The sequence below is a fragment of the Pan troglodytes genome, chromosome 19 (assembly GCF_028858775.2).
Source record: "Pan troglodytes isolate AG18354 chromosome 19, NHGRI_mPanTro3-v2.0_pri, whole genome shotgun sequence".
NCBI classification, from domain to species: Eukaryota; Metazoa; Chordata; class Mammalia; order Primates; family Hominidae; genus Pan; species Pan troglodytes.
The window spans coordinates 86263925-86291558 of NC_072417.2; the positions used below are offsets into that span (position 1 = coordinate 86263925).

At 53.1% G+C, this 27634-nt stretch overlaps 1 protein-coding gene across 2 annotated transcripts; it reads right to left on the reverse strand.

The window, feature by feature from the left end:
- Positions 1-284: 284 nt before the first annotated feature.
- On the reverse strand, positions 285-27545 carry CDC42EP4 (CDC42 effector protein 4). 2 transcript variants are annotated; one of them, XM_001167935.6, is made up of 2 exons: positions 27440-27545; positions 285-3259 (listed from the first exon to the last, which is right to left on the reverse strand). In XM_001167935.6, exon 2 carries the CDS (start codon positions 3145-3147, stop codon positions 2077-2079), a length of 1071 nt encoding a protein of 356 aa, XP_001167935.1. In that variant the 5' UTR covers positions 3148-3259; positions 27440-27545; the 3' UTR covers positions 285-2076. The 2 variants fall into 2 exon arrangements, with proteins under 2 accessions (XP_001167935.1, XP_009431459.1); XM_009433184.5 differs by lacking the exon at positions 27440-27545 and adding an exon at positions 26428-26753.
- Between the last annotated feature and the right edge of the window lie 89 nt (positions 27546-27634).

Consider the following 27634-nt stretch of genomic DNA (forward strand, 5'->3'; position numbering starts at 1 on the left):
TCTAAGAGTGGCAGGATACCCATTTTACAGAGCAGGAGAGGGAGGCACAGAACAGCTAAGCAACCAAGTGCCAAGGGCCTCCAAGAGACGGCAGTTGGGGACACCTCAGCCCCCAGACTCTGAAGGGGCCTGCCCAGGCAGACAGCATCGCAGGAAGGGCGGGTCCTCACGGACAGAGAGACAGAAGCCACCTCAGGCCCCCTTGGACAGCTCTAGGACCTGGGTCCTGACCCCACCCCCATCCTGAAATAGCCCTCCCAAAAAGCAGAGACAGACACCAGGCGTGCTTTAGGGCTTTTTTTTAATGTTTCCTCACTGTTTTGACAATATCATGAAAAAAATCAGTTTAGAATCTGGAACTGGCCTGGATGGGATTCGAGGGCAGCTGGCGGGGGCTGCATAGCCCCTGAGGTTCCTCTCCCACCATGGGACCTAAGCTATTGGAAACAGGAGCACCAACAGGGCACCGAACCAGGAACTAAGTTAGTGTCTAGAGTCAGGCAAGAGAGGAGAGTCAGGCAAGAGAGGAGGGGCCGGGCCAGAGTCGCCATGGGGACGCCCCTGGCTGTGGTTGGTTCTGTGTCTCCCCCTCCCCCAACTGGCTACATGGAGACAGGGAGGTGGGTCAGGCTGTTCCCAGGACAGAAAAATAACTGGCAGTCAACCTCAGGGCTCATACCCGAGCTTCTGCTCAATCCCCTCGGGGACAGTTACAGGACTCAGAGAAAAACGTGAATTTCAGAAAAACAAATCATTTTTCACATAAGTGTTCCAAATATTGCGTGGGGCATATTCATGCTAGAAAATTATCTTTTGTTTACCTGAAATTTGCATTTAACTCAGCACTCTGTTTTGGTTTTGCTAAATCTGGCCAACCCTGGCCTCAAAAGTCGGTGGGGGGAGGCCTGAGAAAGGAAAGGGAAGTAGTCAGTACTGAGGGTATTGGGGGGGGGAGGGAATAACTCAGCCAAAAAGAAAAAAAAGAAAAAAAAGGCTTTTCCCCCATAGGAATGATGTATTATTTAAAAAAAAAAAATCGTTCTCCAAAAATGTTCTACACTGGCCTTCCTCAGTTGTTAATAGCTATGGGAGGTGCGTAGGGAAAACACACACACCAGACACCCACCCCATGTCATTCTAAATAAAGTTGGGAAGCACTAAAGTTGAGCTGGTGTCTTTGCCACGGATGTCCCCAGACTCCAGTCCACTAATCGCCACTGTGAATTTCGAAGAGGAGGCTTAGTATAAAGGTTTTCTAAAAGGATTGATTCTCATTCTGAGGCAGACCTATTAACACCATCCTGATATTGCTCTATAAGGATTTAAACATAATAATAAAGAACAAACAAGCCCCTAGGGACTGAGCGAGTGCCCTAGCCCTGTTCCTAGTGTCATCCTGGAAGGGTCCCTTCTTGCAATTCACGAAGCCTGGGGGGCTTTCCTTCCATTCTCCATCCTGCTCTCTTCCCCTGGAAAGGGCTGCGTTTAGTGCACATGCTCGCAGCTGGCCCCCCCCGTCCAGCTCAGCTCCAAGGGGCTCCAGATTTCCAGGGCAGGAGCTGGGGTGGGGCAGGGAGAGGCTGAGAGGCAAGACCATCTCCCTCCTGCTGCAGCTGCTTCCCCAGCAGCCACTGCTGGGCACAGCACAAACGCCAGCAGAGAAAAGGGGAGCCGAGAGTCCTTAGCCCTGGAGCTGAGGCTGCCTCTGGGCTGACCCGCTGGCTGCACGTGGCCGGAACTGGGGTTGGCATCTGGCATCCATTTGAGGCCAGGGTGGAGGAAAGGGAGGCCAACAGAGGAAAACCTATTCCTGCTGCGACAACACAGCCCTTGTCCCACGCAGCCTAAGTGCAGGGAGCGTGATGAAGTCAGGCAGCCAGTCGGCACCCATGCCAGCCCCCTACGTCCTCCGAAGACCCGAGGGCCAGGCCAGTGTCCCTCATCTACAAGGTCCAGGGTCCACGGTCTGAATCAAGGGTCCTGGCTGCCCCTGCGCCGTAGGGTCAAAGGTCATAGTGGGGTGGGGGCAGGGAGAAGATGCAGCCAAGAGCTCCCGGTGGCCACCCACTGTCCGCCTCACACACGGATTTCATCCTCCTCCTCCTCATCCATGAAGGAGAACTCCTTGTCCGGCTGTCTTGAGACAGCAGCTTGGGCCCTGTCCGGCCCCCGGAAGGCAGGGCTGCGCTCCTCCAGGATGCCCGAGGTGCAGCTGGAGAGGGAGCTGCTGTCCCGTGTGGTGTGGCTGCCCATGCTGCGGGCTGAGCCGGGGCTGGGGGCCGCTGCTGCCCACCCCTCATCCTCCAGAGCATGGGAGGGGAGGGAGGGCAAGTCTGGGCCAGCCTTGCCTTCCTGCCTTGCCAGGGGAGGGGCCGCCACGGCGTACGGGGGAGCCTGGGTGATGGTGCCAGCGGCGCCCTCATCGCCATGGTAACCACCCTCCCCCTCCTCGGGGTCCCACTCCTCCTTGTCCATGATGCTGAGGACGTCACCCAGCATGGAGGGCCCCAGGTCGATGTGGAAGGACATGATGGACTCCGCATGCTTCAGCCCGTACGTGGCCTTGGGCATGACAGGCAGATCTGTCAGATCCCCAAAGGCCTGCTCATCGAGGAGGGGGTCAGGGGAATGGGGACCCGCGGCCCCATTCCGACGGGGCACTGCCTTCTCCGTGCCCGCCTCCTCATCGCCGCCCTCCCCGTCATTGGCCTTCTTCACGGGGCTGGATGACAGGCTCTTGGGCAGCTTACTGGTGCCCTTCTCCGCGGCCTCCTTCTCATTGAGCTGGGGCAGGGACATGGCATTCTTGACAAACAGGGCCGAGTCCCGCAGGGAGCCCAGCATGTCACGCTGCTCCCGCTCGCCCCTGGTCACCGACTGTGACCGCTTGCTGCCCCGGAACTTCCTGGACAGGAGACTGCGTTTGGAAGATGAAGAGGAGGCCTGTTCGTCCAAGGACTCGCCGTCGGGCTCGCCAGCCTTGCTATTGAGGAAGGAGGTGTCCCCAAAGGCGTCTCCGGCCCGGCCAACGTGCATGGTGTGGCGGAAGTCGCCCAGCGGGGCGCTGATCATCTCGGCCGTGAGGTCCGCTCGGGAACGGCGCTTGGAGTGCACCGAGCTGGACACCAGTTGCTTGAGGATTGGCATCTTGCTGGATGGGCGGGGAGGTGGGCCCTCCCGAGGTAGCCGGCAGGTCTGGGGTCAGATCCGAAGTCCAAGTCCAGTGGGCAGAGGGGGACGCAATGAGGAGATCATAAGGCTGCAAGCAGAGAATGGGAGGCAAAGGATTAACGCGGGCTGGCCACACGGCACAAAAGCCTCTTTGCCAGGGGACTGTCATTTAAACCCCAGCGCTCCTACCAAAGTTAAATGCTGTGAAATAAGCCAGCAATCCATGGTATAACCCTGCCTGTTTCTTCGTCCGCAGGCATTCAGAGTAGAGGAGTGATTTTGCAAATCTGGTTAGAGTTCCAGTAGCCTGGGACACACTTTCCCTGAAACTTGAGAGAGACAGAACCTTTCTTGCAGAAGACAATGCCTCCCCTGTCCCTGCAAGCCAGGATACTGACAGAGCAAAACATGACCACATTTAAGGACGCGAAGGTAAATCCAGCAATTCCAGGCAGCAAGCCAGGGAAGAGATGGAGTCTATGAGTTGGCTCCTATGAACAGTCAGCCTGGAGATGTGCTGTAAGTTCTTCCTGCTGTCTAACCTCGATCCCTGTGGAGTTAGTGGACACCTCACCCTGAGTCCTGGTCCTCGGAGAGAGAAGGGAACGGACAGGACGGGCCCAGGGAGACAGAGGCTGACCAGCTCCTCCCCCTGTGTGGGCGGCACAGTTCTCTTTCTGAATCAGAACTGGGGTGGGGCTGCTGGGACCCACAGAACCAGCTCCCCAGCCTTTCAGCCTTCGCTTGGTATCCCATAAATGAGGATCCCGCCTGTGACGTCTCCACTGTGGAGCCTCAGGCTCTTTGCTGCGGGTCCACCTTCTGGTGTCTCGGGGAGACCAAGATTGGGGAACTTCCAGTTTCTTTCATCATTAGGGGAGTGGGAGGCAGGGACTGGACCCTAAATGACTTCGTCCCCCCAGGATCTGCAGACTGATTCCTAGGTGATTCACCAGAAATCCAAAAAACAGCAGAGGTAGAGCCCAGGAGCCTGGAGGCACCACTCTCACAGCTCCTGACAAGGGCCAAGTTGAAGTTCAGCTTTGGGGCCAAACCAGCCCCTCTCTTCCCTAGAGGGGCTTGCCCCAAATACTAAGCCCAGCAGAGCTGGGCAGGTTGGGGAGAGATGGGTGCAGGGATTTAACAAAGTATGGTGGGTGAGAGGTGATGCTTGGACACCAGGTACCTGCCTGCCTCCCAGTCCTGCCAGCAGCACAGTTCTGAGAGGCACCCTCAGTCCAGACCCACTCTTCCCACTGCAAAACTCAGATGCTGGGTGCTTCCTCTGCATGCTGCCACTGCGTCACACAAGCCCACCACACCCCACCTGGCCCCTGACATCAGCCTAACACGTCTCCCTGTTTGTCTCCCTCCTGTCCATCCTTCACCTCTTGGCTAAAACAAAACCCATCCATGTGACGCCCTACCCAGTGCAGACCCCTTGATCCAATGACTAGTCCCCACCTCGCTCCTCAGTGTCCCCTACTTTTGTACCCTGATCTATCCCCTGAGCTGCAGTGGATACAAACAGTTCCCCAGTGCAACCCCTGCCACACCCAGCATCCTTCAGGGCTCAGCTGGGACACATCACTACTCCCAGGAAACCTTTAGCCACCACCTGCCCCCCACGGCACTTTGGGAGATGTCCCCTCTTCCAGCAGATACTGGCTACATTATTCTGTCCCTGCTGGCTGGACTCTCATCTTCCCACTGCAGTACGAACTTCTAGGGTTTTGAGGCAGATTCTCGCCCTGTCCCCCAGGCCTTAGTGTAATGGCGTGATCTTGGCTCACTGCAACTTCTGCCTCCTGGGTTCTAGAGATTCTCTTGCCTCAGTCTCCTGAGTAGCTGAGATTTACAGGTGCCCACCACCACGTCCAGCTACTTTTTTTTTTTTGTAATTTTAGTAGAGATAGAGATGGAGTTTCACCATGTTGGTCAGGCTTGTCTCGAACTCCTGACCTCAGGTGATCCACCCGCCTCGGCCTCCCAGTGCTGGGATCAGCACGTGGGATCAGCGTGAGCCACCGCGCCTGGTCCATCCAGAGGGTTTTAACGGGTCTGTTTACCACCGAGTCTGGTCCAGCAGGGTGTGACACACGGTCTGCCTCCAAGCACCCACTGGAAGTCCAGCACCTCCCTCCTCTCCTCCCCTTCTGCCCACAGCCTGGCTCCAGGGCTCCCAGCCTGACCTCTCTGCGTCCTCACCCACCCCCCGCTTCCCTGTTCTCTCAAGCCTCTGCTGCCCAGCCTCATGGCTTCCCCCACCAGCAATGTCCCCCCTCCCAGTGCCCAGGCCATACCACTGATCATTCCAGCAAACACAAAGTTCTCTCGGGCAGGGAGGGGGAGCCAGGCACCTGGCAGACTTGCCACACGGTGACGTGGGTGAGGACGTGAGGGATGCCTTGAGATGATACTCTACTCTGGGTCATAGGTCAGCTCTCTCCCCTCCCTACCCTTAGGAAAGTGACCTTCTCCTAACTCTAACTTGGATTATCTCTGGGCCCCACCCTCCTGCCCTACCTCAACCTCTAAACAATAAGACATTGAACCGCTAGACCAAAGCTCAGCAAACACTTTTTGCAAAGGGCCAGAGAGTAAATATTCTCGGCCTTGTGGCTGATAGGGTTTTTGTCACAGCTACTCAACTCTGTCTTCTTAGTATAAAAGTAGCCGTTGGCCGGGCACAGTGGGTCACAACTGTAATCCCAGCACTCTGGGAGGCTACGGCAGGAGGATCAGTTGAGCCCAGGAGTTCCAGACCAGCCTGGGCAACACGGTGAGACCCCATCTCTACACAAAATCAAAAAAAGAAAGAAAGGAGCCATAGCAACATGTAAACAAGTAGGCATGGCTATGTTCCAATAACATTTTATTTACAGACAACTTCTGGGTTGGTGAGCAGATCGAGGTGCCAGGAAGGTGGTGCGTGCCCTGCCCCCCACCCCAACACCTGACCCCACGCATCCTCGTGCAGCTCTTCCGTTTGGCTGTTCCTGAGTTGTATCTTTTGTAATAAACCAGTGAAAGAAAAAAAACCACCAAAAAGCCACATCTTTATTTACAAAAGCAAATGCAGGCTGGGTTTGGCCCATGGACTGTAGTTTGCTGACTCCTGAATATCATATATGACCCTCTTGGCCAGCCATGGGCTCCTAGGCAAAACTCTGAAGAAAACAGGAAGGGAGGAAGGGAGGAAGGAAGGGAGGGGAAGGAAAGGAAGGAAGGAAAGGAAATAAGGAAAGAAAAAAAGAGAGAAAGAAAAAGAAAGGAAAGAAGGAAAGGAAAGGAAGAGAAGAAAGGAAGAAAGGAAAAGAAAAGAAAGGAAGGAAAGAAAGAGAAAAAGCAGCAGCAGAAGAAATGAAAAAGAAAAAGAGAAGGTAGACTCTGCCTCAGTCACGTTGGGCATAGAAGGAAAAAAGGCCAAGCTTCAAACGAACTCTCGTTCCTGGCAAATCCTTCAGGCTTCTACTGCCACCAGCACGGACACCAGTCAGGAATGGAGAGGACCCCATCTTCCACCTGCCTGCACCCCGACTCCTGGCTCTACGCACAGCATCCAGGAATCTCAAAGAACTGGAGGGGATATTCAGTGCAGCGCTTTCACTTTATGGATGAGGAAACAAGTTTATTGAAGGAAAGTGATTTATCCAGGTTTTTAGCCCAAAGGAACAGAGCTGGGCTAGAAACTGGGTCTTTGAGTCCAGAGCTCTCTCCCCTCCACTCCAGGCCCTTCTCCAGCTCTGGCGGCGGCATTGCTGGTCAGTGACCACCGACCACTGAGTGCTCCTCCCCACTGCTGGCCGGCAGGGTACAGGGAAGGGGGTACCCAACAGCTGCTTCAAGAAGGTTCTTGTGCAATCCTAGAGCCGGTTCCACACTGTTGATATTTGGGCCAGATAATTTCTCATCGGGAGGTGGAACTGCCCTGTGCGCTGTAGGATATATAGCAGCATCCCTGGTCTCTACCCATTAGATGCCAGTAGCATCCATCCCCCAGTCACAACAAGCAAAACTGTCTCAAGATATTGCCCAATGTCCCCCGGGAGGCAAAACTGCCCCAGTTGAGAAACAGCAGCCTTGAGTGAGAACACACAGGTGAAGATAAAGCAGGTATGCTCACCAGGTAAACAACAAAGACAGAGAAGCAGGGAGGCGGGTGTGGATGGTCAGAACCGGGTGAGAACATGGTGGCACGAGCCCCCAGAGCTGCGTTAAGGGTTTCAACGCCAAGGCAGGAACCCCCAGACCCTGTGAGTGATGTCAGGTCCTGTGGTTTCCAGATCTTATATGCTCATTAGAGAGGAAAGAAAGGGAAACCACAGACCCGGCTCCCCAGGACTCACCAGAGAAGCTGCAGGTCACTGTGGCTGCCCAAAGGGACCAAATATCCTGGCCATGATGGCTACAGGGGAGGGCAGCTCCCCGCATCCCATTAGCCACACCCCCCAGCACATCCTTGCGGGTAGAACTATTGAGGTAGGTCAGAGGGGACAGCAGGGAAACTCGGCTGAAATCACGGCCATCCTGGGCTAGCCCTGGGGTCCCCAGGATCTTGTTCAACCCCACACCCCAGAAAGACAGGGACAGGTCTGCCCAGTGCTGCCTGCTGCCATGGTCTCGCTTCCTGGGGGGTTGGGAACGAGACTCTGTGGCTTGTAGAAAGCCATCTTCAATACCCAGCAAGGAAGGGTCCTGAGAGAGTTGGGGCCTAGGGGAAGTCACGCATCTGTCCCACTGCCCCAGCGAGGAGGGGGCTGCAGTACCTGGCAGTCCACACTGTGGATGAGGCCTGGGTGTCTGGAGCTCAGACTAGACAGGCCACCCAGCAGGATTGAGGGTCAGCAACAGCTTGGTTTCACCAGCCTTGAGTGACCTTGAGTCACTCTGAGCTTCTAACAGAGAACTGTGTGGAGGTGACGAGCTGGATCAAGGAGTTTAAGAGAAAGTAGGTGGTGGGAGTCCCGCCAGAGGCCTGGGCAGGTCCTGGGGGCAGCTATGGTTTGGGAGGCCACAGGGCATTGTGGCTTTGGGCGGGGCTTTCAGAAGCATGGTGACTCAGCTCTGGGGAAGTGGCTAAAATAGGCTGCCCAACGCGGGGCAGGCACTCCCCATAGCCTGCCTTGGGCGGGACACCCCCACCCCACCCCACCCCAGAAACCACGTCCCACTTTCTTGGCAGGGCGAGGGAAAATGGATGACAGCTCACAGCCCTCCCTCGCTCTCCTGAGCCTCCGGAGGAACGGATTCCTCTACCCTCAGCCCGCTGCCCACGGAACCTTCCTTTAAGGTGGGAACGAGGAGCCTTCCCCAGAAGGTCAGGCCCCTGCTTGGGTCACAACCACACCTTTAGTTCAGCCCTGTTCCTGAGACTACGGAAGACCACCCTCGCCTGGACCCCTCGCTATCCTCCCTGGCCCTCCCAGCTTGGCCAGCCCAGCAGACCCAGGGCAGAAGCACAGACGGGACCAACACTTCTCACTCCAAGTGACCGGGCAGTGGCCTGTCCCTGGCAGCTTGGCTTGAGGCAGGCGCCAGACCTGAGCTCTCATGGGGCAGCTAGGCAGGCCTCGCTCTCTGAAGCTGCCCTGCGGTTCACCCCGGTATACAGGGTACACGACATGCCTCAACGCCCACTGCCACTGCCTCCGCCACTGCTGCTGGGCAGCATGCCCTCTGCAGGGCCTTCCCCTAGCTGTTCTAACCAACCACCCGATGCCAGGTCCAGGCAATGTGGCCGAATAGCAGAGGGCTTTTAGTGCACGATGACTTTAGTTGTGACCTGGATCGGCTACAGGAGGCTTTGTTCCATTACTCATCATCCAGTCACTCACTCCGTGACTTCCTGCAGACCCACCGATATTCACAAACTCTTCTAGGCCCTGGAGATAGAGCAGTGAAAATAGCACGCTGTTTTCCCAGGGCACGTGTGTAGTGTGAGTGTGGGGGGTGGGGGTGGGGAATGGAGGTGTAAACCTATAAATAAAATGGTATCTCATATTCCTCAGTATAAGGAGGGAAAGGGGTGGTGTGAGTGGGTGTGGGAGTCAGGGGGTCTGGGGGAGTCCCCTCTTGAGGAAGGAGCATCATGAGTTGAGAACCAAATGATGAGAAGGAACCAGCCAGGTCAGAAGCGACCCAGGCAGAGGGAACGGCGCGTGCAAACGCCGGGGTGTAGGAACAGGCTTGTGGCATTTATGGAATAGAATAAAAATCCATGCAGCCAGGGCCCAGGTTACATAGGGCCCTCCCTACCAGGCCACATAAAGAGTTCTGTTTTGTTTTTAGTTTTTATTACAGGCACCTGCCATCATGCCCAGTTAATTTTTGAATTTTTTGGAGAGACCAGGTTTCACCATGTTGGCTAGGCTGGTCCTGAACTCCTGACTTAAGGTGATCTGCCCGCCTCGGCCTCCCAAAGTGCTGGGATTACAGGAGCCACTGCTCCTGGCCGATTTTTTTATGTTTTTAGAGACGGGGTTTCACCACGTCGGCCAGGCTGGTCTCGAATTCCTGGCATCAAGCAATCCACCCGCCTTGGCCTCCCAAAGTTCTGGCATTACAGGCATGAGCCACTGCACCCAGCCCAGGTAAGGAGTTTGGAGGTCATTATAGGTGTACAAGGAAACCGGCGGCTGTTTGTAAGCAGGCGAGTGATTCAATCTGTGTATCTGGAAGCTGCCGGAGGTCCTGGCATTGGAGGAATGAAGGAGGGGAGCTGGAATTCAGTCAGGAGGCTGTTGCAGAAATGCAGGTCAAAGAGGATGGAGACCAGGATGTGGGTCTGGCGAAGGGGGACACAGTGGGAGACATTTAGGCCATGTTTTGGAGGTAGAGACACCCGGGATTGTAGAGGGCCCAGACCAGGGAGGAGAGAAAAGACAGGATCAAATGGGACTCCAGGCCTTCCAGGGGCAGCCTCTGGTCCTGGCCATCCTTTCCCAGGTTTTGCCTGGCAGGCCATGGCCCCTTCTCACAGGAGGGGCTGACATCCTACCCCTAGGCGGAACTTCACTTTGCCGAAACACAGGTGGCATTCTGCTACACAAGGCTTGTCAGATGGAACAGCACGCTGGAGGGGGTTGTGCAAGAGGCTCACTGGGACATGGGCCACAACTCTAAGAGGTGAGGGACTCTGGCTTTAGTCACCAGAGAAAAATCCAGTACTTTCTGGAACACTCACCAGCCTTACCCTGCAAAGATAGGAAAGCACAGGGAAGGCGGAAGACTGTGTTTCATTCAAACTGTGGCAGGGCTGAGGGCAGCTAAGTGAATGGGCGAGAACAGTGACCGCTTAGATACACGTGGTTACATGTTCCAGGCAGGACTTCAATGCCGACTGTGTTGTGATTTTAGCTGACTTTAGTATTCTTGGGGATCTTTTAACTCCTTCATGTGCCCTGCTCAAAAGCCCTTGCATCTGGAAGTGTGCTGCGTGCACAAGGAGGTTAAGGCTCACTGCTCTAATATTCTGAGCCTAAGTAGCCACAATCAAAAACCAAACACAAGGCTGGGCGTGGTGGCTCACACCTGTAATCCCAGCACTTTGGGAGGCTGAGGCGGGTGGATCACCTGAGGTCAGGAGTTCGAGACCAGCCTGGCCAACATGGTGAAACCCCATCTCCACTAAAAATACAAAAATTAGCCGGGCGTGGTGGTGTGCACCTGTAGTCCCAGTTATTCAGGAGGCTGAGGCAGGGAGAATCGCTTGAACCCAGGAGGTGGAGGTTGCAGTGAGCTGAGATCGCGCCACTGCATTCCAGTCTGGGTGACAGAGCAAGATTCTGTCTCAAAAAAACAAACAAAGAAACAAAAAAACAAACCCAGGATAGGAACATGAAATGTCACCATCAGGACTCCTGTACCATTTATGTATCTGTGTCAAATATCTCCTTAAAATACCTGGGTGTGGTGGGATCATACTTTCAAGATGGAAAGACCAAATTAAGGCACTTGCCCTAGGTCATGGATTGAAGCCAGGGTTTAATTCCCACCCCAGGGCTCCATCCACTTAAACAGCAATGTACTATCAAAAGCAGGGGGCATCACAGGACAAACACTGAATATGTAATTTGTGTATATACATATATGTGTATATATCTACACACATATATATTTTTATAGGTTATATTCATGTCTATTGTCATTCCACGCATTAAGTTTTAGTTTACACACACACGCGCGTGTGCACAAGTTTTGGCGTGTTCTTTCTAAATCCCAGTGGATTTTCTTTTTCTTTCTTTTTTTTGAGACAGAGTTTCGCTCTTGTTGCCCATGCTGGAATGTAATGGTGCAATCTTGGCTCACTGTACCTCCACCTCCCAGATTCAGGTAATTCTCCTGCCTTAGCCTCCTGAGTAGCTGGGATTACAGGCACCTGCTACCACACCCGGCTAATTTTTGTATTTTTTTAGTAGAGACGGGGTTCCACCATGTTGGCCAGGTTGGTCTCAAACTCCTGACCTCAGGGGATCCACCTGCCTCGGCCTCCCAAAGTTCTGGGATTACAGGCGTGAGCCACTGCGCCTGGCCCCAGTGGATTTTCTTAGGTACTCCTTGGGGTGCTAAAATGCGGCACCCACTGTGTCACATGACTCCCACTGAGATTGAGAGATGGCAGACATCTGGGAGAGGATCCAACCCAGTGGTCTTGATTAGGCTGTTGGGGCCAGGAGAGGTGACTTGCCAAAGGCCACAGAACTCACAAGGGAGCCGGGCGGTGCTGGAGACCAAGTCTCTTGACTCCCACCCCAAAGATCTTCCCCAGATAACACCTCAATGGGCTCACCGCCAGGCACTAGGACAACCTTCTGATGTTTGCTACCATCTTGCCCAAATTAAGAGCTGGGAAAGAGAAGAGGGAAGGACCTTCCTCCCACTGAGCAATTGGTACTAGGTGCCACCAGGCAGGGGGAACATTACAAAACTCTGATCCAAGAGCTGCTCAGAGTCAAAATGGTCCCAGGGTGGGGTGGTCTTGCGGTACCTGAAACTCCAGCAAAATTTCTTCAAATAATGGCTTTAAAATAAATGATGGTTTTGGCCAGGTGTGGTGGCTCATGCCTGTAATCCCAGCACTTTGGGAGGCTGAGGTAGGTGGATCACCTGAGGTCAGGAGTTTGAGACCAGCCTGGCCAACATGGTGAAACCCCATCTCAACTAATAATACAAAGAAATTAGCCAGGCATGGTGGCGGGTGCCTGTAATCCCAGCTACTAGGGAGGCTGAGGCAGGAGAACTGCTTGAACCTGGGAGGCAGAGGTTGCAGCACACTGAGATCATGACATTGCACTCCAGCCCAGGCGACAAGAGTGAAACTCCATCTCCAAAAAAAAAAAAAAAAAAAAAGAGAATGATGGTTTTAAAATGAATTATGATTCAAAGTTTCCTCAAATAATGGCTTTAAAATGAATGTGATTTAAATGAATATGATTTACCTCCTAGAACTTAACCCTGTGGAATTATTTCAAAGGCGAAAAAAGTCACACATGTATTTGTTGAAGCCTTATTCATAATAGCGAAAGACTGGAGACAGGCTAGTCGCAGTGGCTCACGCCTGTAATCCCAGCACTTTGGGAGGCGGAGGCGGGTGGACCATGAGGTCAGGAGTTTGAGACCAGCCTGACCAATATGGTGAAACCCTGTCTCTACTAAAAATACAAAAAAAAAAAAAATTAAAAAATACATAAAAAATTAAAATTAGCCGGGCATGGTGGTGTGTGCCTGTAATCCCAGCTACTCAGGAGGCTGAGGCAGGAGAATGGCTTGAACCTGGGAGGCAGAGGTTGCAGTGAGCCGAGATCGCGCCATTGCACTCCAGCCTGGGCAACAGAGGGAGACTCCATCTCAAAAAAAAAATAAAAATTTAAAATAAATAGAAAAAAAGGCAGAACATATACTTGTTTATGCATAGTGTTACAACTCTACACAAATATGCATCTGCGAATAAAGACTAAAAGGGCACACGGAGAAATTAAGAAGTTATGTTAGCCTTGAGAGGAAAACAGGCTCTTTTTCTTTTTGTTTATTTATTTATTTGTTTATTTTTGAGATGGAGTTTTGCTCTATCACCGAGGCTGGAGTGTAGTGGTACCATCTCAGCTCACTGCAACCTCCAACTCCTAGGTTCAAGCGATTCTCCTGCCTCAGCCTCCCAAGTAGCTGGGATTACAGGTGCACACCATGACGGCCAGTTAATTTTTATATTTTCAGTAAAGACGGGGTTTCCCCATGTTGACCAGGCTGGTCTTGAACTCCTGACCTCAAGCAATCCACCCGCCTCAGCCTCCCAAAGTGCTGGGATTACAGGTGTGAGCCACCGCACCTGGCCTTTTTCTTTTTAAAACAAACAAACAAACAACAACAACAACAAAAACCCAAAGTATCAAAGGTTTAAAGAAAAGGCGTTCATTTCAAAACCAGCTTAAGACTATCTAGTTCTCTGGGTTCGGCAGCCACATCCCAGCATAAGATGCCAACTGAGGACTGAGTGAGAACTGGTCTCCATCCATACTCTGCCTCTCTTGCGTGAAAATCTCCCACTGATGTCTGTTCTCTCTCTTCCTCCTTCAAAATCACCCCCAAGCCAGACATGTTTATCAGGTCCTTGTTTTATTCTAAGTTGCCTGGGAGGAGGAAGTGGGCAAGCTTTAATAACCTGACATCAGGGGGCACAGGGAGATCGGGACCCTCTCAAAAAACAGAACTCGCTCTCCAACAGCTGCTTCCTGATGCTTAAGCCTCCCCAGCTGAGCAGGAGATGAGCGATAAGGATCACTCCCACCCTACCGGAGATCGGAGATCGGCCTGTTTCCAGTGACACTGAAGCTCCAAGCTGGAGGCCAGCCTCCCACATAACAGTGGGATCCTCTCAGAGAGATCCTGTGCAGGTGAAGGTTTTACTTCTATAGCTCTGGCTTGGCTAGACTGTCACTACAAGGGAGCAGAGAAAACAAGAAGGGGTCACATGAGGGCAACCAGCACCCAGGTGCTCCAGCCACCACTGACCGCCAAGCTGTGTGCAAAATTAGATCATCCCTGGGGGTAGATCTCTAATGGGGAAGGCACTAAAGTGAGTCTTAGCTCAAGAGTCAGAGAAACAGGCTCCCTAATCCCCTCCTACCCCGTCCCTCCAGTACACCTCCTCACTCAACAGTTCTCATTCACTGGGCTCCGCTGCGTGCCAAGCACTGTACTGAGGACAACATACATTTATGCCCTTGAAACTCAAAGCAAACTCGCAAGGAGGCTGCCCTGATTGCCCCTATTTTAAAGAACGAGAAACGGAGACTCAGACAGAGTGAATTATTTTACTCACTCTCACATCTCACAGCTTTTTTTTTGAGACACGGCATTGCTGTCACCCAGGCTGGAGTGTAGTGGTGCTATCATGGCTCACTGCAGCCTCAACTTCCCAGGCTGAAGTGATCCTCCCCGGCCCCAGTCTCCCAAGTAGCTGGGGCCACAGGTGGGCACCACCATGCCTGGTTTATTAAAAATAAATACATAGGCTGGGTGCGGTGGCTCACGCCTGTAATCCCAGCACTTTGGGAGGCTGAGGCGGGCAGATCACGAGGTCAGGAGATCGAGGCCATCCTGGCTAACACGGTGAAACCCTGTCTCTACTAAAAATATTAAAAAAAAAAAAATTAGCCGGGCGTGGTGGTGGGCACCTGTAGTCCCAGCTACTCGGGAGGTTGAGGCAGGAGAATGACGTGAACCCGGGAGGCGGAGCTTGCAGTGAGCCGAGATCATGCATGCCACTGCACTCCAGCCTGGGTGACAGAGCGAGACTCCGTCTTAAAAAAAAAAAAAAAAAACACACACACACACACATACACACACACATTTTTAGTAGAGATGGCGTCTCGCTTTGTTGCCCAGGCTGCTCTTGAACTCCTAGCTTCAAGCAATCTTCCTGCTTCAGCCTCCCAAAGTGTGGGATTACAAGCACGAACCGTTGCACCCCACACCCAGCCTCTCACAACTTCTAAGTGGTGATTTGAGCCCATTTCTGGCAGACCTTGGAGCATGTGATTTTCTATATGAGGTGATGCTGCCTGACCTGTGCAGGTGTCTGCAGCTGAGGATGTACATGTGGAGCAGGGTGGGGTAGGAAGGGTCTGGGAGCCGGTTAACCTAAGACTCTTGGAGCTAAGACTCACATTACTGCCTCCCCCATTAAAGTTCTATCCCCAGGCATGGCTGCATTTGAAACCTCCTGAAAGGAGATTTCTCTTACCCAGGAGCCCATTCCCACTTCCTGCTCTCAGGAACCTCCCAATGTTCTGGTGTTCTGGGAGGTGAGGGGTGGGGAGGATCACCCTGAAGCACAAGCCAGGACTCTGCCGGCATAGTCAGTAGATCAGCACAAGGCCTCACTTCTAGTGTGTTCCTGTCTGCTCTGTCCAAACTCCATCTTGTGTTCCTTGGTTATTCCAGCTCCCAGGAAGAAAAACCAGAACCGTGACCCAACACCACTTGCCCCACCCTCACTGCCCGCGTGCCAATCCATGCCAGGATCATTGATGCAAAGGTGCCACTGCACAGCCACCCTGGGGCAGATCCCATTTCCTGGAGATGAACATCCTCTACTTTGATGGCCCCTTCCTGGAGAAAGGGCAAGGTCCCAGATTTCATGACATGTCTTCCCCCCACCACCCCCAGCCTCCAAGCTACAAGACAGTGCCCATTCCCCAGGTATCCCTACCGGGTGTGGGGCAGGGAGGGAGGAGTCTACTGGGAAGGGGGGTGAATCAGGGAGAGCAGGGATCATAGAGTGACCTGGACAAGGAGGAAAGCAATAGTGCACACCAGAACCTCCCAGCTACTTCCACTTTATGCCATCTCTCTATGGGTTAATAATAATTGACCCTCCACTGTCCACCAGCCACTTCTGGCTTCTGAGCACTTGAAGTGTGCTTCTGAGCACTTGACATGTGGCCAGCATGGAATAATAAACACTGGAGACTGGGACGGTGGGAGGGTGGGAACCCAGTGAGGGATGAGAAGTTACTTAATGGGTACAATGTACACGATTGGGTGATGGTTACACTACAAGCCCAGACTTCACACTACACAATATACCCATGTAACAAAACTATACTTGCACTCCTTATATTTATACACATAAAAATAAATACATAAAAATAAAAAATAGGCAGGGCGCGGTGGCTCACCCCTGTAATCCCAGCACTCTGGGAGGCTGAGTCAGGCAGATCACCTGAGGTCAGGAGTTCGAAACCAGACTGGCCAGCATGGTGAAACCCCATCTCTATTAAAATACAAAATTAGCCAGGCATGGTGGCGTGCGCCTGTAATCCCAGCTACTTGGGAGGCTGAGGCAGGAAGTATTGCTTGAACCCGGGAGGCAGAGTTTGCAGTGAGCCGAAATCACGCCATTGCACTCCAGCCTGGGCAAAAAAGAGTGAAACTCTGTCTCAAAAAAATTAAAAAAAAAAAAAAAAAATCTGGCAAGTCCAAATGGATATGTGCACAAGTGGAAAATACACACTGGACTTCTAAGATTTAGTATAAAAAAAGAGGATGTATAAAATATCTCATTAATATTTTATACTGATGATGTGTTAAAATGATATTCTGAATATAGTGAGTCAAAATGTACCATTTCCTCTTACTTGTTAAAATGTAACTATTAAAATATAAATTATGTATGGCACTTGCCTAAGACTTCTATTGGAGAGCAATAATTTAGACATTTTCCCCCTTATTACACAAGCAGCATGTTCCCTTGTAGATGGATAAATAAAGCCAATCATTGTTCACAGCTGGGTCAAAATATTTACATGTTAACAATTTATGCTACACTGTTTTAAATTAAATCTTAATATCTAATTTTTACATCCAATCAGGGATTGAATGGCTAGGTTGTTTCCATTTTCAGTTGAAACTCTGTAAGGTCCTTTCAGGCAATTATGTGCATAACCTTAACTATTTCCAGATGATACATTCTTGTGAGTCTGTCCCCAAGGCTGGAGTGCAGTGGTGTATCTCAGCTCACTGCAACCTTCCACTCCTGGGTTCAAGCAATTCTTGTGCCTCAGCCTCCCAAGTGGCAGGGGCTACAGGCACGCGCCACCATGCCCAGCTTTTTTTTTTTTTTTTGAGGCCGAGTCTGTATTGCCGAGACTGGAGTGCAGTGGTATCATCTCAGCTCACTGCAACCTCTGCCTCCTGGGTTCAAGCGATTCTTGTGCCTCAGCGTCCAGGCGTGCGCCACCATGCCCAGCTAATTTTTGTATTTTTAGTAGAGATGGGGTTTCACCATGTTGGCCAGGCTGGTCTTCAACTCTTGACCTCAGGTGATCCACCCACCTCGGCCTCCCAAAGTGCTGGGATTACAGGCGTGAGCCACCATGCCCTGCCTGCCTGGCTAATTTTTGTATTTTTAGTAGAGACAGGGTTTCACCATGTTGGCCAGGCTGGTCTTGAACTCCTGACCTCAGGTGATCCACCAGCCTTGGCCTCCCAAAGTGCTAGGATTACAGGTGTGAGCTACTGCACCTGGCCAGCAGGCTACCTTTTTTTCCCCCTAACATATTTAATGGCCACCCCACCAAGCTTATACTACCTTACAGGCTCTAAGCAACTATATGATTGAATCTTTTGGGCTTTGGAAGTGGATAAGCTCATCATCTGCAACTAATAATAATTTTGCCTCCTCCATTCCTCATTATCTCGTTATATTTGTTACACTGCCAATATAATGTTGAATAATACCACTGACACGAAACATCTCTCTTTCTGGCACTTACAGTGATATCCTAAACCTCCGGCATCTAATCCAGCAGCCACAAGCCACATAAGGCTACTGAGTACTTAACATGTGGCTAGTGTGATTAAGGAGCTGAATTTTAAATTTTTTTTTTTGAGACAGGGTCTCACTCTGTTAACCAGGCTCAAGTACAGTGGCACAATTACAGCTCATTGTAGCCTCAACGTCCTAGGCTCAAGCAATCCTTCCACCTCAGTCCCGAGTAGCTGGGACTACAGGCGTGCACCACCATGTTGCCTAGCCAAGTCTTAAAATTCCTAGCCTCAAGTGTAATCTCAAAGTGCTGGGATTACAGATATGAGCCACCACACGTGGCCAGAATTTTAAATTTTAATTATTTTACATTTAAAAATTGACAATTGGCCGGGCGCGGTGGCTTAAGCCTGTAATCCTAGCACTTTGGGAGGCCGAGGCGGGCGGATCACGAGGTCAGGAGTTCGAGACCATCCTGGCCAACATGGTGAAACCCCATCTCTACTAAAAATACAAAAAAAATTAGCCGGGCATGGTGGCGGGCACCTGTAGTCCCAGCTACTCGGGAGGCTGAGGCAGGAGAATGACGTGAACCCGGGAGGCAGAGCTTGCAGTGAGCCGAGATGGCGCCACTGCACTCCAGCCTGGGGGACAGCATCAGACTCCGTCTCAAAAAAAAAAAAAAAATGATAATTGGCCAGGCGCGGTGGCTCATGCCTGTAATCCCAGAACTTTGGGAGGCTGAGGTGGGCGGATCACCTGAGGTTGGGAGTTCGAGACCAGCCTGACCAACATGGAGAAACCCCGTCTCTACTAAAAATACAAAATTAGCTGGGCGTGGTGGCGCATGCCTGTAATCCTAGCTACTCGGAAGGCTGAGGCAGGAGAATGGCTTGAACCCAGAAAGCAGAGGTTGCGGTGAGCCAAGATCGCACCCTTACACTCCAGCCTGGGCAACAAGAGTGAAACTCCATCTCAAAAACAAACAAACAAACAAACAAAAACTGGTAATTGGCCGGGCACGGTGGCTCACGCCTGTAATCCCAGCACTTTGGGAGGCCGAGGAGTATGGATCACTTGAGGTCAGGGGTTCAACCCCAGCCTGGCCAACATGGTGAGACCCTGTATCTACTAAAAATACAAAAATTAGCCTGGCGTGGTGGTGGGTACCTGTAATGCCAGCTACTCGGGAGGCTGAGATAGGAGAATCGCTTGAACCCAGGAGGCGGAGGTTGCAGTGAGATGAGATCATGCCTCTGCACTCCAGCCTGGGCAACAGAGCAAGACTCTGTCTCCAAAAAAAAAAAAAAAAAAAATTAATTTACCCTTCCTTTAGTTTTTAAAACATGGCTCCTAGAAAGCATAAAATTCCATATGTGACTAGCGTCACATTCCTATTGACAGCATCATCCTAGGGCTAGCCCCACTGATCATCCTGCTCACTGTGATTTGAATATCACACAAGTATTCTCCACCACCTTAAGGAATTCACAATTCTTACAGTTTATGGGAAAATGATGCCAATAACTCACTCAGACAGGCTGAGTTATGGGAAAACACACTACGGCTTAAAATAATTTACCCTTTAATTGCTGGAAGATATAGCATAAGGAGTCTAGTCTAGTTTAAATGGTGACTCATTATCAAGAACACTCCGGAATAACATCTCTCCATGTGGATCCCAACAGATAGCAAGACTGTGTGCTGAGGAACCCACTCTAAGGAAATACTATTCTAGACCCTACCTAACCTCAGGGGTAGACCCCTCCCCAGACTCTGCAGTAACTATTCCTGGGCCACATGTCATGGAGAAAATACAAGAAAGAACTAAGATTTGTTGAGCTTTTTACTCTGCACCAGGCATTGTGTTAGGTGATTTATTTTGATTAAACTGTCTCTTTTCTTCTTCTTCTTTTTTTTTTTTTTCCTGAGAGAGGGTCTTGCTTTGTCCCTCAGGCTGGAGTACACTGTAGCAGTGCAATCAAAGCTCACCGTAACCTCAAACTTCTGGGCTCAAGCCATCCTCCTACCTCTGCTTCCCAAAGTGCTGGGACGACAAACTTTGTAGTCATACACGGTCCCAAGCATTTGAAAAACTTTATCTCATGTATTCTTCCCAACAATCCCACGGGAGTTATCACTATCATCCCCAGCTCGCAGATAAGAGCACCGAGACTTAGAGGGGCACGTGCTTTACTCAAGTCACACACAGTTGGTTAGGAGAGAGAGACAAGAATCCAGATGTGCTGGACTCTGGGTTTTTTCCACTCCACCATAAGGAACATCGGGGTGGGGGGGGTGGTGCGAGGGGGACAGTGGATCATAAGTGTCCCTGGGGCTCAGGCCTGGGAGGGCTGCTCAAGGCTCTGGATGCATGAGTACACACAGGATACGCAGTTTTGCACACAATTTCAGGTTAACATCTCCTGAGTCTGAGCACCTCATTCCCCACCACTCCAGGGAACTTATAGATTAATCCTGGAAAATACAGGCTACAGCCCAACACCCCAGGTCCATCCAGGGGAGCCTCCTGCTCCTTGTGGGCTGGGAACCAGCTGCCCTGCTTGTCTCCTTCATCTTCGTTCCTGCACCCACCTCATCCTTATCCTCATCCCCATCCCAGAACCACAGGCTTCAGGCCAGGGGAGAAGCAGGTCAGCAGGAGGTGAAGGGGAAACCTTCCCTCACCTCCTGGGAATTAGAACAGCACAGAGAAGGGAAGAAAAAGGAGCCAAGACTAGGGAGTGACCGGAAGCAACAACGGAGGAGTCAAGACGAAGAGGAGCCAGTGACTCAAGGACATCCGGCAACTTCAGTTGATTACAGGGCCCTTCCTGGAAATGTGTGCTTCCCGGAGCCACCACCCGAAGCCAGCCACCAGCAGAGGGACCATCTGGGCCAGGCAGGATGGATGCCTGGTGGGGGGCCCCACTGCCCCCATACAGGCTGGGCCCTCCTCCTCTGGGAGTGGTGCTACTACTGGGCAGCAGGGTGCCTCCCTCCTGCTCGGGAGTGATCGCAGAGGAAAGTGCCGCGCTTGAAATCAGATCTGCCAGGCCTTGTTTGGTTTCACTTTGCCTCTCCTAAGAGCCGGGTGCTCAGCTGAGAACTGGGAATTTCATGGCCACCTGGGGGTCTCCAGAAGGAGACTGGCAGATCTAAACTCCCTCCAGAGCAGACAGGCTAATCTTGCATCTTGGCCCTGCCGGAAGTTGGGGACAAAGAGCCCCACTCCCTAGGTCACAAGGTGGCCTGCCACGTGGGTCAAGTTATTTGTGCCTCAGTTTCCTCATTAGCTCTCAGAACAATTGATAACATTACATAACTCCCAAGTGCTGTGCTCGGGTGAGCACAGTTCCATGTGTGCTATAAAGATGATGCTGTCACACCCAGTGACACTCCAGCCACTGTCACTTCGCAAACTTCATAGAGAACAGCCACCTGAGAGCACCTAATTCAAAAGTCTGTACAGTGAAACGTGGGCTGAGACAATGGGTTGACCCTTTTCAAAGTCCTGGGGGTTCCCAGGATTATCTGACGCAGGGGGAAGGGTCCCCCAAGCTGCTGAAGCCCAGGTACAGATTCTGCCCTCCCTCTGTAGTCTCTGCCAGCAGTGGGGGGCAGGAAACCCTCGGATCTGGTTTCTTTCCTGATCTGAGTTCCCTCATCTCGTCACCTTTTAACCTTTAATGATGCCAGAAGAAGGAGCCTGGCTTCTCTCAGACAAGATGGCGAGGTGGAGGTGGGAAAAGAGAAGCTCCTCCATTCCTTCCTAGGATAAGGGTAAAAGTAACTCAGGAATTTGCCAGACCCCGGGTGCTACTAGCCACAAATAATGCACAGGCCAGGCACCGTGGCTCATGCCTGAAATCTCAGCACATTGGGAGGCAGAGGCAGAAGCAGGAGGATCGCTTGAGCCCAGGAGCTTGAGACCAGCCTGGGCAGCACAGTGAGACCCTGTCTCTAAAAAAAAAAAAAAAAATTAAATTAGCCAGGCATGGCGGCACACATCTATAGTCTCAGCTACTCGAGGCTGAGGTGGGAGGATCTCTTGAGCCCAGGAGTTTGAGGCTGCTGTGAGCTGTGATTGCACCACTGCACTCCAGCCTGGCCAACACAGCAAAAAGCCTGTCTCAAAACAAAAAAAATAATGCACAAAACTTCAATATGATCAACCCCCAATAAAATATAATCTGATCTTTTGGACCTAACCAGATTCTGCTTAGAGGTAACCACAAATCGTACTGCGAGCCCCTAGGCTCTTTTTGGGCTCTCTTGGGCTCTCTACTCCTTGTACCACTTGACAAAGCCTTAAGCCCAATTCCAGGACTTGAGGGGAACAGGTCCCTTTCTGATGCTTCAGGGTTGGAGGCAACAGTGTAAGGAAATAAGAAGGTTGCACTGAGTGAAGACCCCACAGGCAGGAAAGAGAAGCCAGCACACAGAACCTGGCTTTGTTGGCACACTTGGAGAGATTCAAAGCTGGGGTCTCCAGACCAAGTTCAGTGACTGCCAGAACTGCAGGTGCCTGGGCAAAAGAAGAACCCAGAGTCTCATCCTGGGAGGTGGAGGCTGCCCCAGACAACCTCTGCTACCGTGATGGCCAAGGCAGAAGATGGTGGCTGAAGCAGCTCTGGCTGAGCACAGACATCCAGGGATCCTTCTTGCCTGGCACTGTGGTTTTTCCAGATGCCTTCAGCTCCATCTTTGGGGTGAAGGGGAAACACCAGGTGTGCAGAGCAGTTTCTTACAGGTGGGTTAAGAACTGTAAGCCTTCATTAATGACCACACCCTAAACTGTGCTCACCTGAATCCCAAAAGAGAGACCCTTCCTCAGCTTGAGTGGAGACAGCCAGTTCCCCTGTTCCTGGCAAGGGAGGGCTTTGGATGCCAGCACTGCCATCCTGGCACAGAGCCCAGAGCTGCAAGCTGGCAGTGCCTGGGGGAGACTCCAATGTAAGTTAGTTGGAAGGAAGCCCAAGTCTCCTCAAGGAGGCGTATTTTAAGCTGGAGTTTCGGGGCACGGTGAGCGGGAATGTGGGAGACTAATGTCTGAATTTTTCTTTCTTTTTTTTTTTTTTTTTAGACGGAGTCTCGCTCTGTCGCCCAGGCTAGAATGCAGTGGCGCGATCTCGGCTCACTGCAAGCTCCGCCTCCCGGGTTCACACCATTCTCCTGCCTCAGCCTCCCAAGTAGCTGGCACTACAGGCGCCCACCACCAAGCCTAGCTAATTTTTTGTACTTTTTAGTAGAGACAGGGTTTCACTGTGTTAGTCAGGATGGTCTCGATCTCCTGACCTCCTGATCCACCCGCCTTGGCCTCCCAAAGTGCTGGGATTACAGGTGTGAGCCACCACGCCTGGCCCTGAATTTCTCTCTTTTTTTTTTTTTTTTTTTGAGATGGAGTCTCACTCTATCGCCCATGCTGGAGTACAGCAACCTCCACCTCTTGGGTTCAAGCGATTCTTGTGTCTCAGCTTCCCCAGGAGCTGGGATTATAGGTGCACGCCACCATGCCCGGCTAATTTTTGTATTTTTAGTAGAGACGGGGTTTCACCATATTGGCCAGGCTGATCTCAAACTCCTGACCTCAAGTGATCTGCCCGCCTTGGCCTCCCAAAGTGCTGAGATTACAGGCGTGAGCCACTGTGCCCGGCCCTAATGTCTGAATTTCCTTCCCAACGCACTCAAGCAAAAAGGGCTGTGTCCAGTGCCACATGTGGGCTCCATCCAGCACTACCATCCAGTTCCCTGCCGAGAGAGGGCAGGCATGGGCTTGGCCTTCCTAGAGCACCCCAGAAGCACTGGCTGGAGTTGGCCTTCAGGACACTCTGCCGGATGACCCCTCAAAGTGTCCCCAGCTCCAGAATTTGGTTCTTTTCCTCACGGTCGAGAAAAATCCTCCAGTACATAGGTCAGAAGAGCTACGCAGAGCTCAGGTCAGCTCTGTTTCCAGGGCGAGATTGCTCAACCCTTCTCCCTCCGCCCACAGGCCTTATCTCTGGCATCAACCCAGCTCCCCATTCCTCCAAGGGACAGACTCCTCCCTCCCCCCACAGGGACAAACTCCTCTGAGTCTGCAGAACCAGAATGAGAACACAGAAGGCTGGACTTACTGCTAACCAAGTGCAACCCTGACCACTCTGACTTCTGACTTCTTCACTTCGAACCCAATCCAAACGTAGGGGCGTGGGGTGGGGGAGAGTGAAAGGGAGAGGCCAACATCAAACACCTTTCGGCCACACCTGCGCACAGACAGTCCTGGCCGCAGAAATCAATCAGTCACTCCAAAGGGGTGGAAGCCCTGGGCCACTGCCAACCCAAGGCCCTTCTAGAAAAGCTCTGGACTTGTTAAGAAGGGTTGGCCAGGGCTGGGTGCAGTGGTTTACACCTGTAATCCCGGCTCTTGGGGAGGCCGAGGTGGGTGGATTGCCTGAGTTCAGGAGTTCGCGACCGGCCTGGGCAACACAGTCAAACCCCGTTTCTACTAAAATACAAAAAAAATTAGCCGGGCGTGGTGGCATGCACCTATAGTCCCAGCTACTGCAGAGGCTGAGGCAGGAGAATTGCTTGAACCCGGGAGGTGGAGGATGCAGTGAGCCAAGATTGTGCCACTGCACTCCAGCCTGGGCAACAGAGCAAGGCTCTGTCTCAAAAAAAAAAAAAAAAAAAAAAAAAAGGGTTGGCCAGGTGCAGTGGCTCATACCTGTATGCCCAGCACTTTGAGAGGCCGAGGTGGGGGAAGATCCCTTGAACTCAGGAGTTCAAGACCAGCCTGGGCAACATGGTGAAACCCCACCTCTACAAAAAATACAAAAAATAGCTGGGCGTGGTGGTGGGCGCCAGTAGTCCCAGCTACTCGGGAGGCTGAAGTGGGAGGATAGCTTGGGCCCAGGAGGTCCAGCCTGCAGTGAGCCTTGACTGTGACGCTGCACCACAACCTGGGTGACAGAGCAAGACCTGGTCTCAAAAAAGTAATAAATAAAATAAAAATTATTTTTAAAATCAAAAGACTGGTGTAAGATTCCTCTCCCAGGTCAACACTCACTCCCCTGACCTTTATACATGAGACCCCCCTTTGCTTCTGACTCCTTGGTCTCTGGTTCTGTGAGGTGCTGTCGGGTTCCAGAGGCAGCAGCACAGTGGAGGCAGGGTACAGAGGATGGGGACAAGCACGGTGGGTGGGCAAGGGTAAGAGAGAAACGAAGGGAAAAGAGAAGAGGAATCCAAAAAGAGAGAGGCAGAAACCCCAGAAAATGGAGACTCGTTCACAGCACAGGCCTAGGCTGTACAGCAGAGCAGGAGCAAGCTGCCCTCTGTGTGCAGGGACCCTAGGACTTCAGGGAGATTTCAGAGGGGAGGCGCTGAGACTCACCCCAGAACCACCGCCCATATGATCACAGCGGGCCCCTCCTAGTCCCTGCAGGGGTCCACCAGGATGCCTGGGAATCCACTTGGGATCTCCCCAAATTCACTGAACCCCCCTTGTGGGAAGGAGCAGCTGTCTTCAAGGAGTGGAGAGGCAAAGTCCAAGTTCAGAGGAGATAAGCCACCCCACTAATCAGTCAGTCACATGTGCAGCTCACACAGGGCAGTTGATGAGAGCAGGAACCGGCAGGGTACCCCCGCATTCAGTAGGCACTGGCTTCTCAGCAGAGATAGAGCCTCAGGAGATCCTGGTGGATGCCCTGTTATTGCCCCAGGAGCCCCTGGGGCTGCCAGGGGCTCTCTTAGGGCCTGGCTCAGTCCCAGCCAACTCCCGATTTCTGGGAGAAATCCGCAGCTCAGCAATCCCTTCCTTTGTGGCCTGTTCTTTGTTCTCTTAAAATTCAGTCCATCCTGCTGGTGGTCCCTCCTCCACCCTAGCCTCAGAAGCGGGCGGGGGCTGAGGGAGTTATTGGAAACCCAGACTGCCAAAGAAGTCGCCTTGCAGGAGGCCCCTGTCACCGGTCCCTCATTATTTACACTCGCTGGATGGGACATTTCTCTGGTACAGATGGCTGCTGGGGTTCGAACGAGAGAGAGATTTTCCCTCCAGCACCCTGGACCCTCAGGGGAGGGCAGGGGGCTTCGCAGCGACGGGGGCTCCCAAGGACTCCACCCGGATCCAGCTGCTCAGCTATCTGGGCAAACAGTGGGCACCGGGCACACAGTAAGGGATGTGGGAGCTGGTCAGATTGCAAGGGGTGGGAGTCGTGGAGAGAGAGAAGTTCCAGAGGCAACGAGAAAAGAAAAGGCATTGTATTTCCCCTCCATTCTCCCAGGGAGAAAAAGAAAACTTCCAAAGCCCAGGCCGCAGTCACTGGGAAAACACAGGGAACCTGGTTTGAGTTAGCAGCGAGCACCCCTCCCCCAGTCTCTCACACACACACACACACACACACACACACACACACACACGCACTTCAGTCCTCTCCCAGGAAGCTGGCTCAGCCTCAGCCCCGGCTCCCGCCCAGCTCTCCAGCCCTCCCGGCCGGGGCACTCACCGGCTGACGGGATCCCCGCGGGCAGGATGGCTCCTGGGGAACGCGCCGGGGGCAGGGGGCAGTTTTGTAACCCCGGCTGGGGGCGCTCCGGAGAGGGGGCGGGGCCAGGGACGGCCGATCCGCGCGCACCCGCCCCAAGCGGGCGATTAAATCATTAACCGACCGCTCCCGCCTGCGATCCCGCTGAGCGCGCTGAGCTCGGGGCGCACCAGCCCAGGAGCGGCCGTCTCCCCGGCTCCAAGGGGGCGGGTGGCTCTACTGCCCTCCCCCCGCACCCCGCCAGGAGGCGCCTCGGCCTCCCGGGCTTCCGAGGGAGCGGGCGGGGCGGGAGCCTGGCGGGGGAGGGAAGGGTTCGCGGGGCGGGAGTAGGGGAAAGGAGGACCATTTGTTCCTTCGGCCATTCCCTTCCAGACAGCTCCTTCCCTCTGGCTTCCCGGCCGGGTGACATTGGGTGGCGTGTGCTGCAGTGTGTGTACGAGAGCGAGATGTGTACACGCCTCTGCCCGTACAGGCGGAGAATTCGGTTCTTATTCATGGAGAACTCCGGGCGCACACACGCCCCCCTCGCGGAGATCGCGGGCCGCGCGCCGCCGATTGCTGCGCTCCTGCCCACACCGACACACACCCCATTCCTGGGAAGGGGGAGGCCCTTTAAAACCGGCCCCCAACCCCCTCAGCGGCACCCTTGGCCAGGGCCGGGAGTTCCAGCGTGGAGAGAGGAAATCGAGTCCCGGCAACGCTGCGCCCGGCTCCCTGCCACCACCTCCTCCACACATCCCGCTCTGCCAGGACACTAGGTGCGCAGCTCAGGGTCCCAGGCACCGCGGCGGGCGCGGTGAGAAGCGCGAGCGCCGAGAAGTGGGGGCTCCGCGCCCTTCTCCCCGCGCCGCGGCCTCGCATCCCCAGCTTCGATCCTCTCTGCCCCACAGGGGGACTCGAGACCCCCAAGCCCACCCAGGCCACCCAGCGCGAAGGCGGCTACCACAGACAGAGGCGGTTGCCCGTCGCCTACCTCGGTCCCCGGAGACCCGAGCTCTGGGCCGGCTGCGCTGTCCCCTTCGTGGGCTCCGCGCGGCGGAGGGGCTGACGGCCCCTGTCAGCGCCGGCGTTTGTTTCCCTCTGGCTCTCGGGCTTTCAGGGCTGGGAGCCTCCAGGACACTCCCCTTCCAGGCTCCGCCCGCGCCCGCCCCGCGCAACCCTCCCCGCG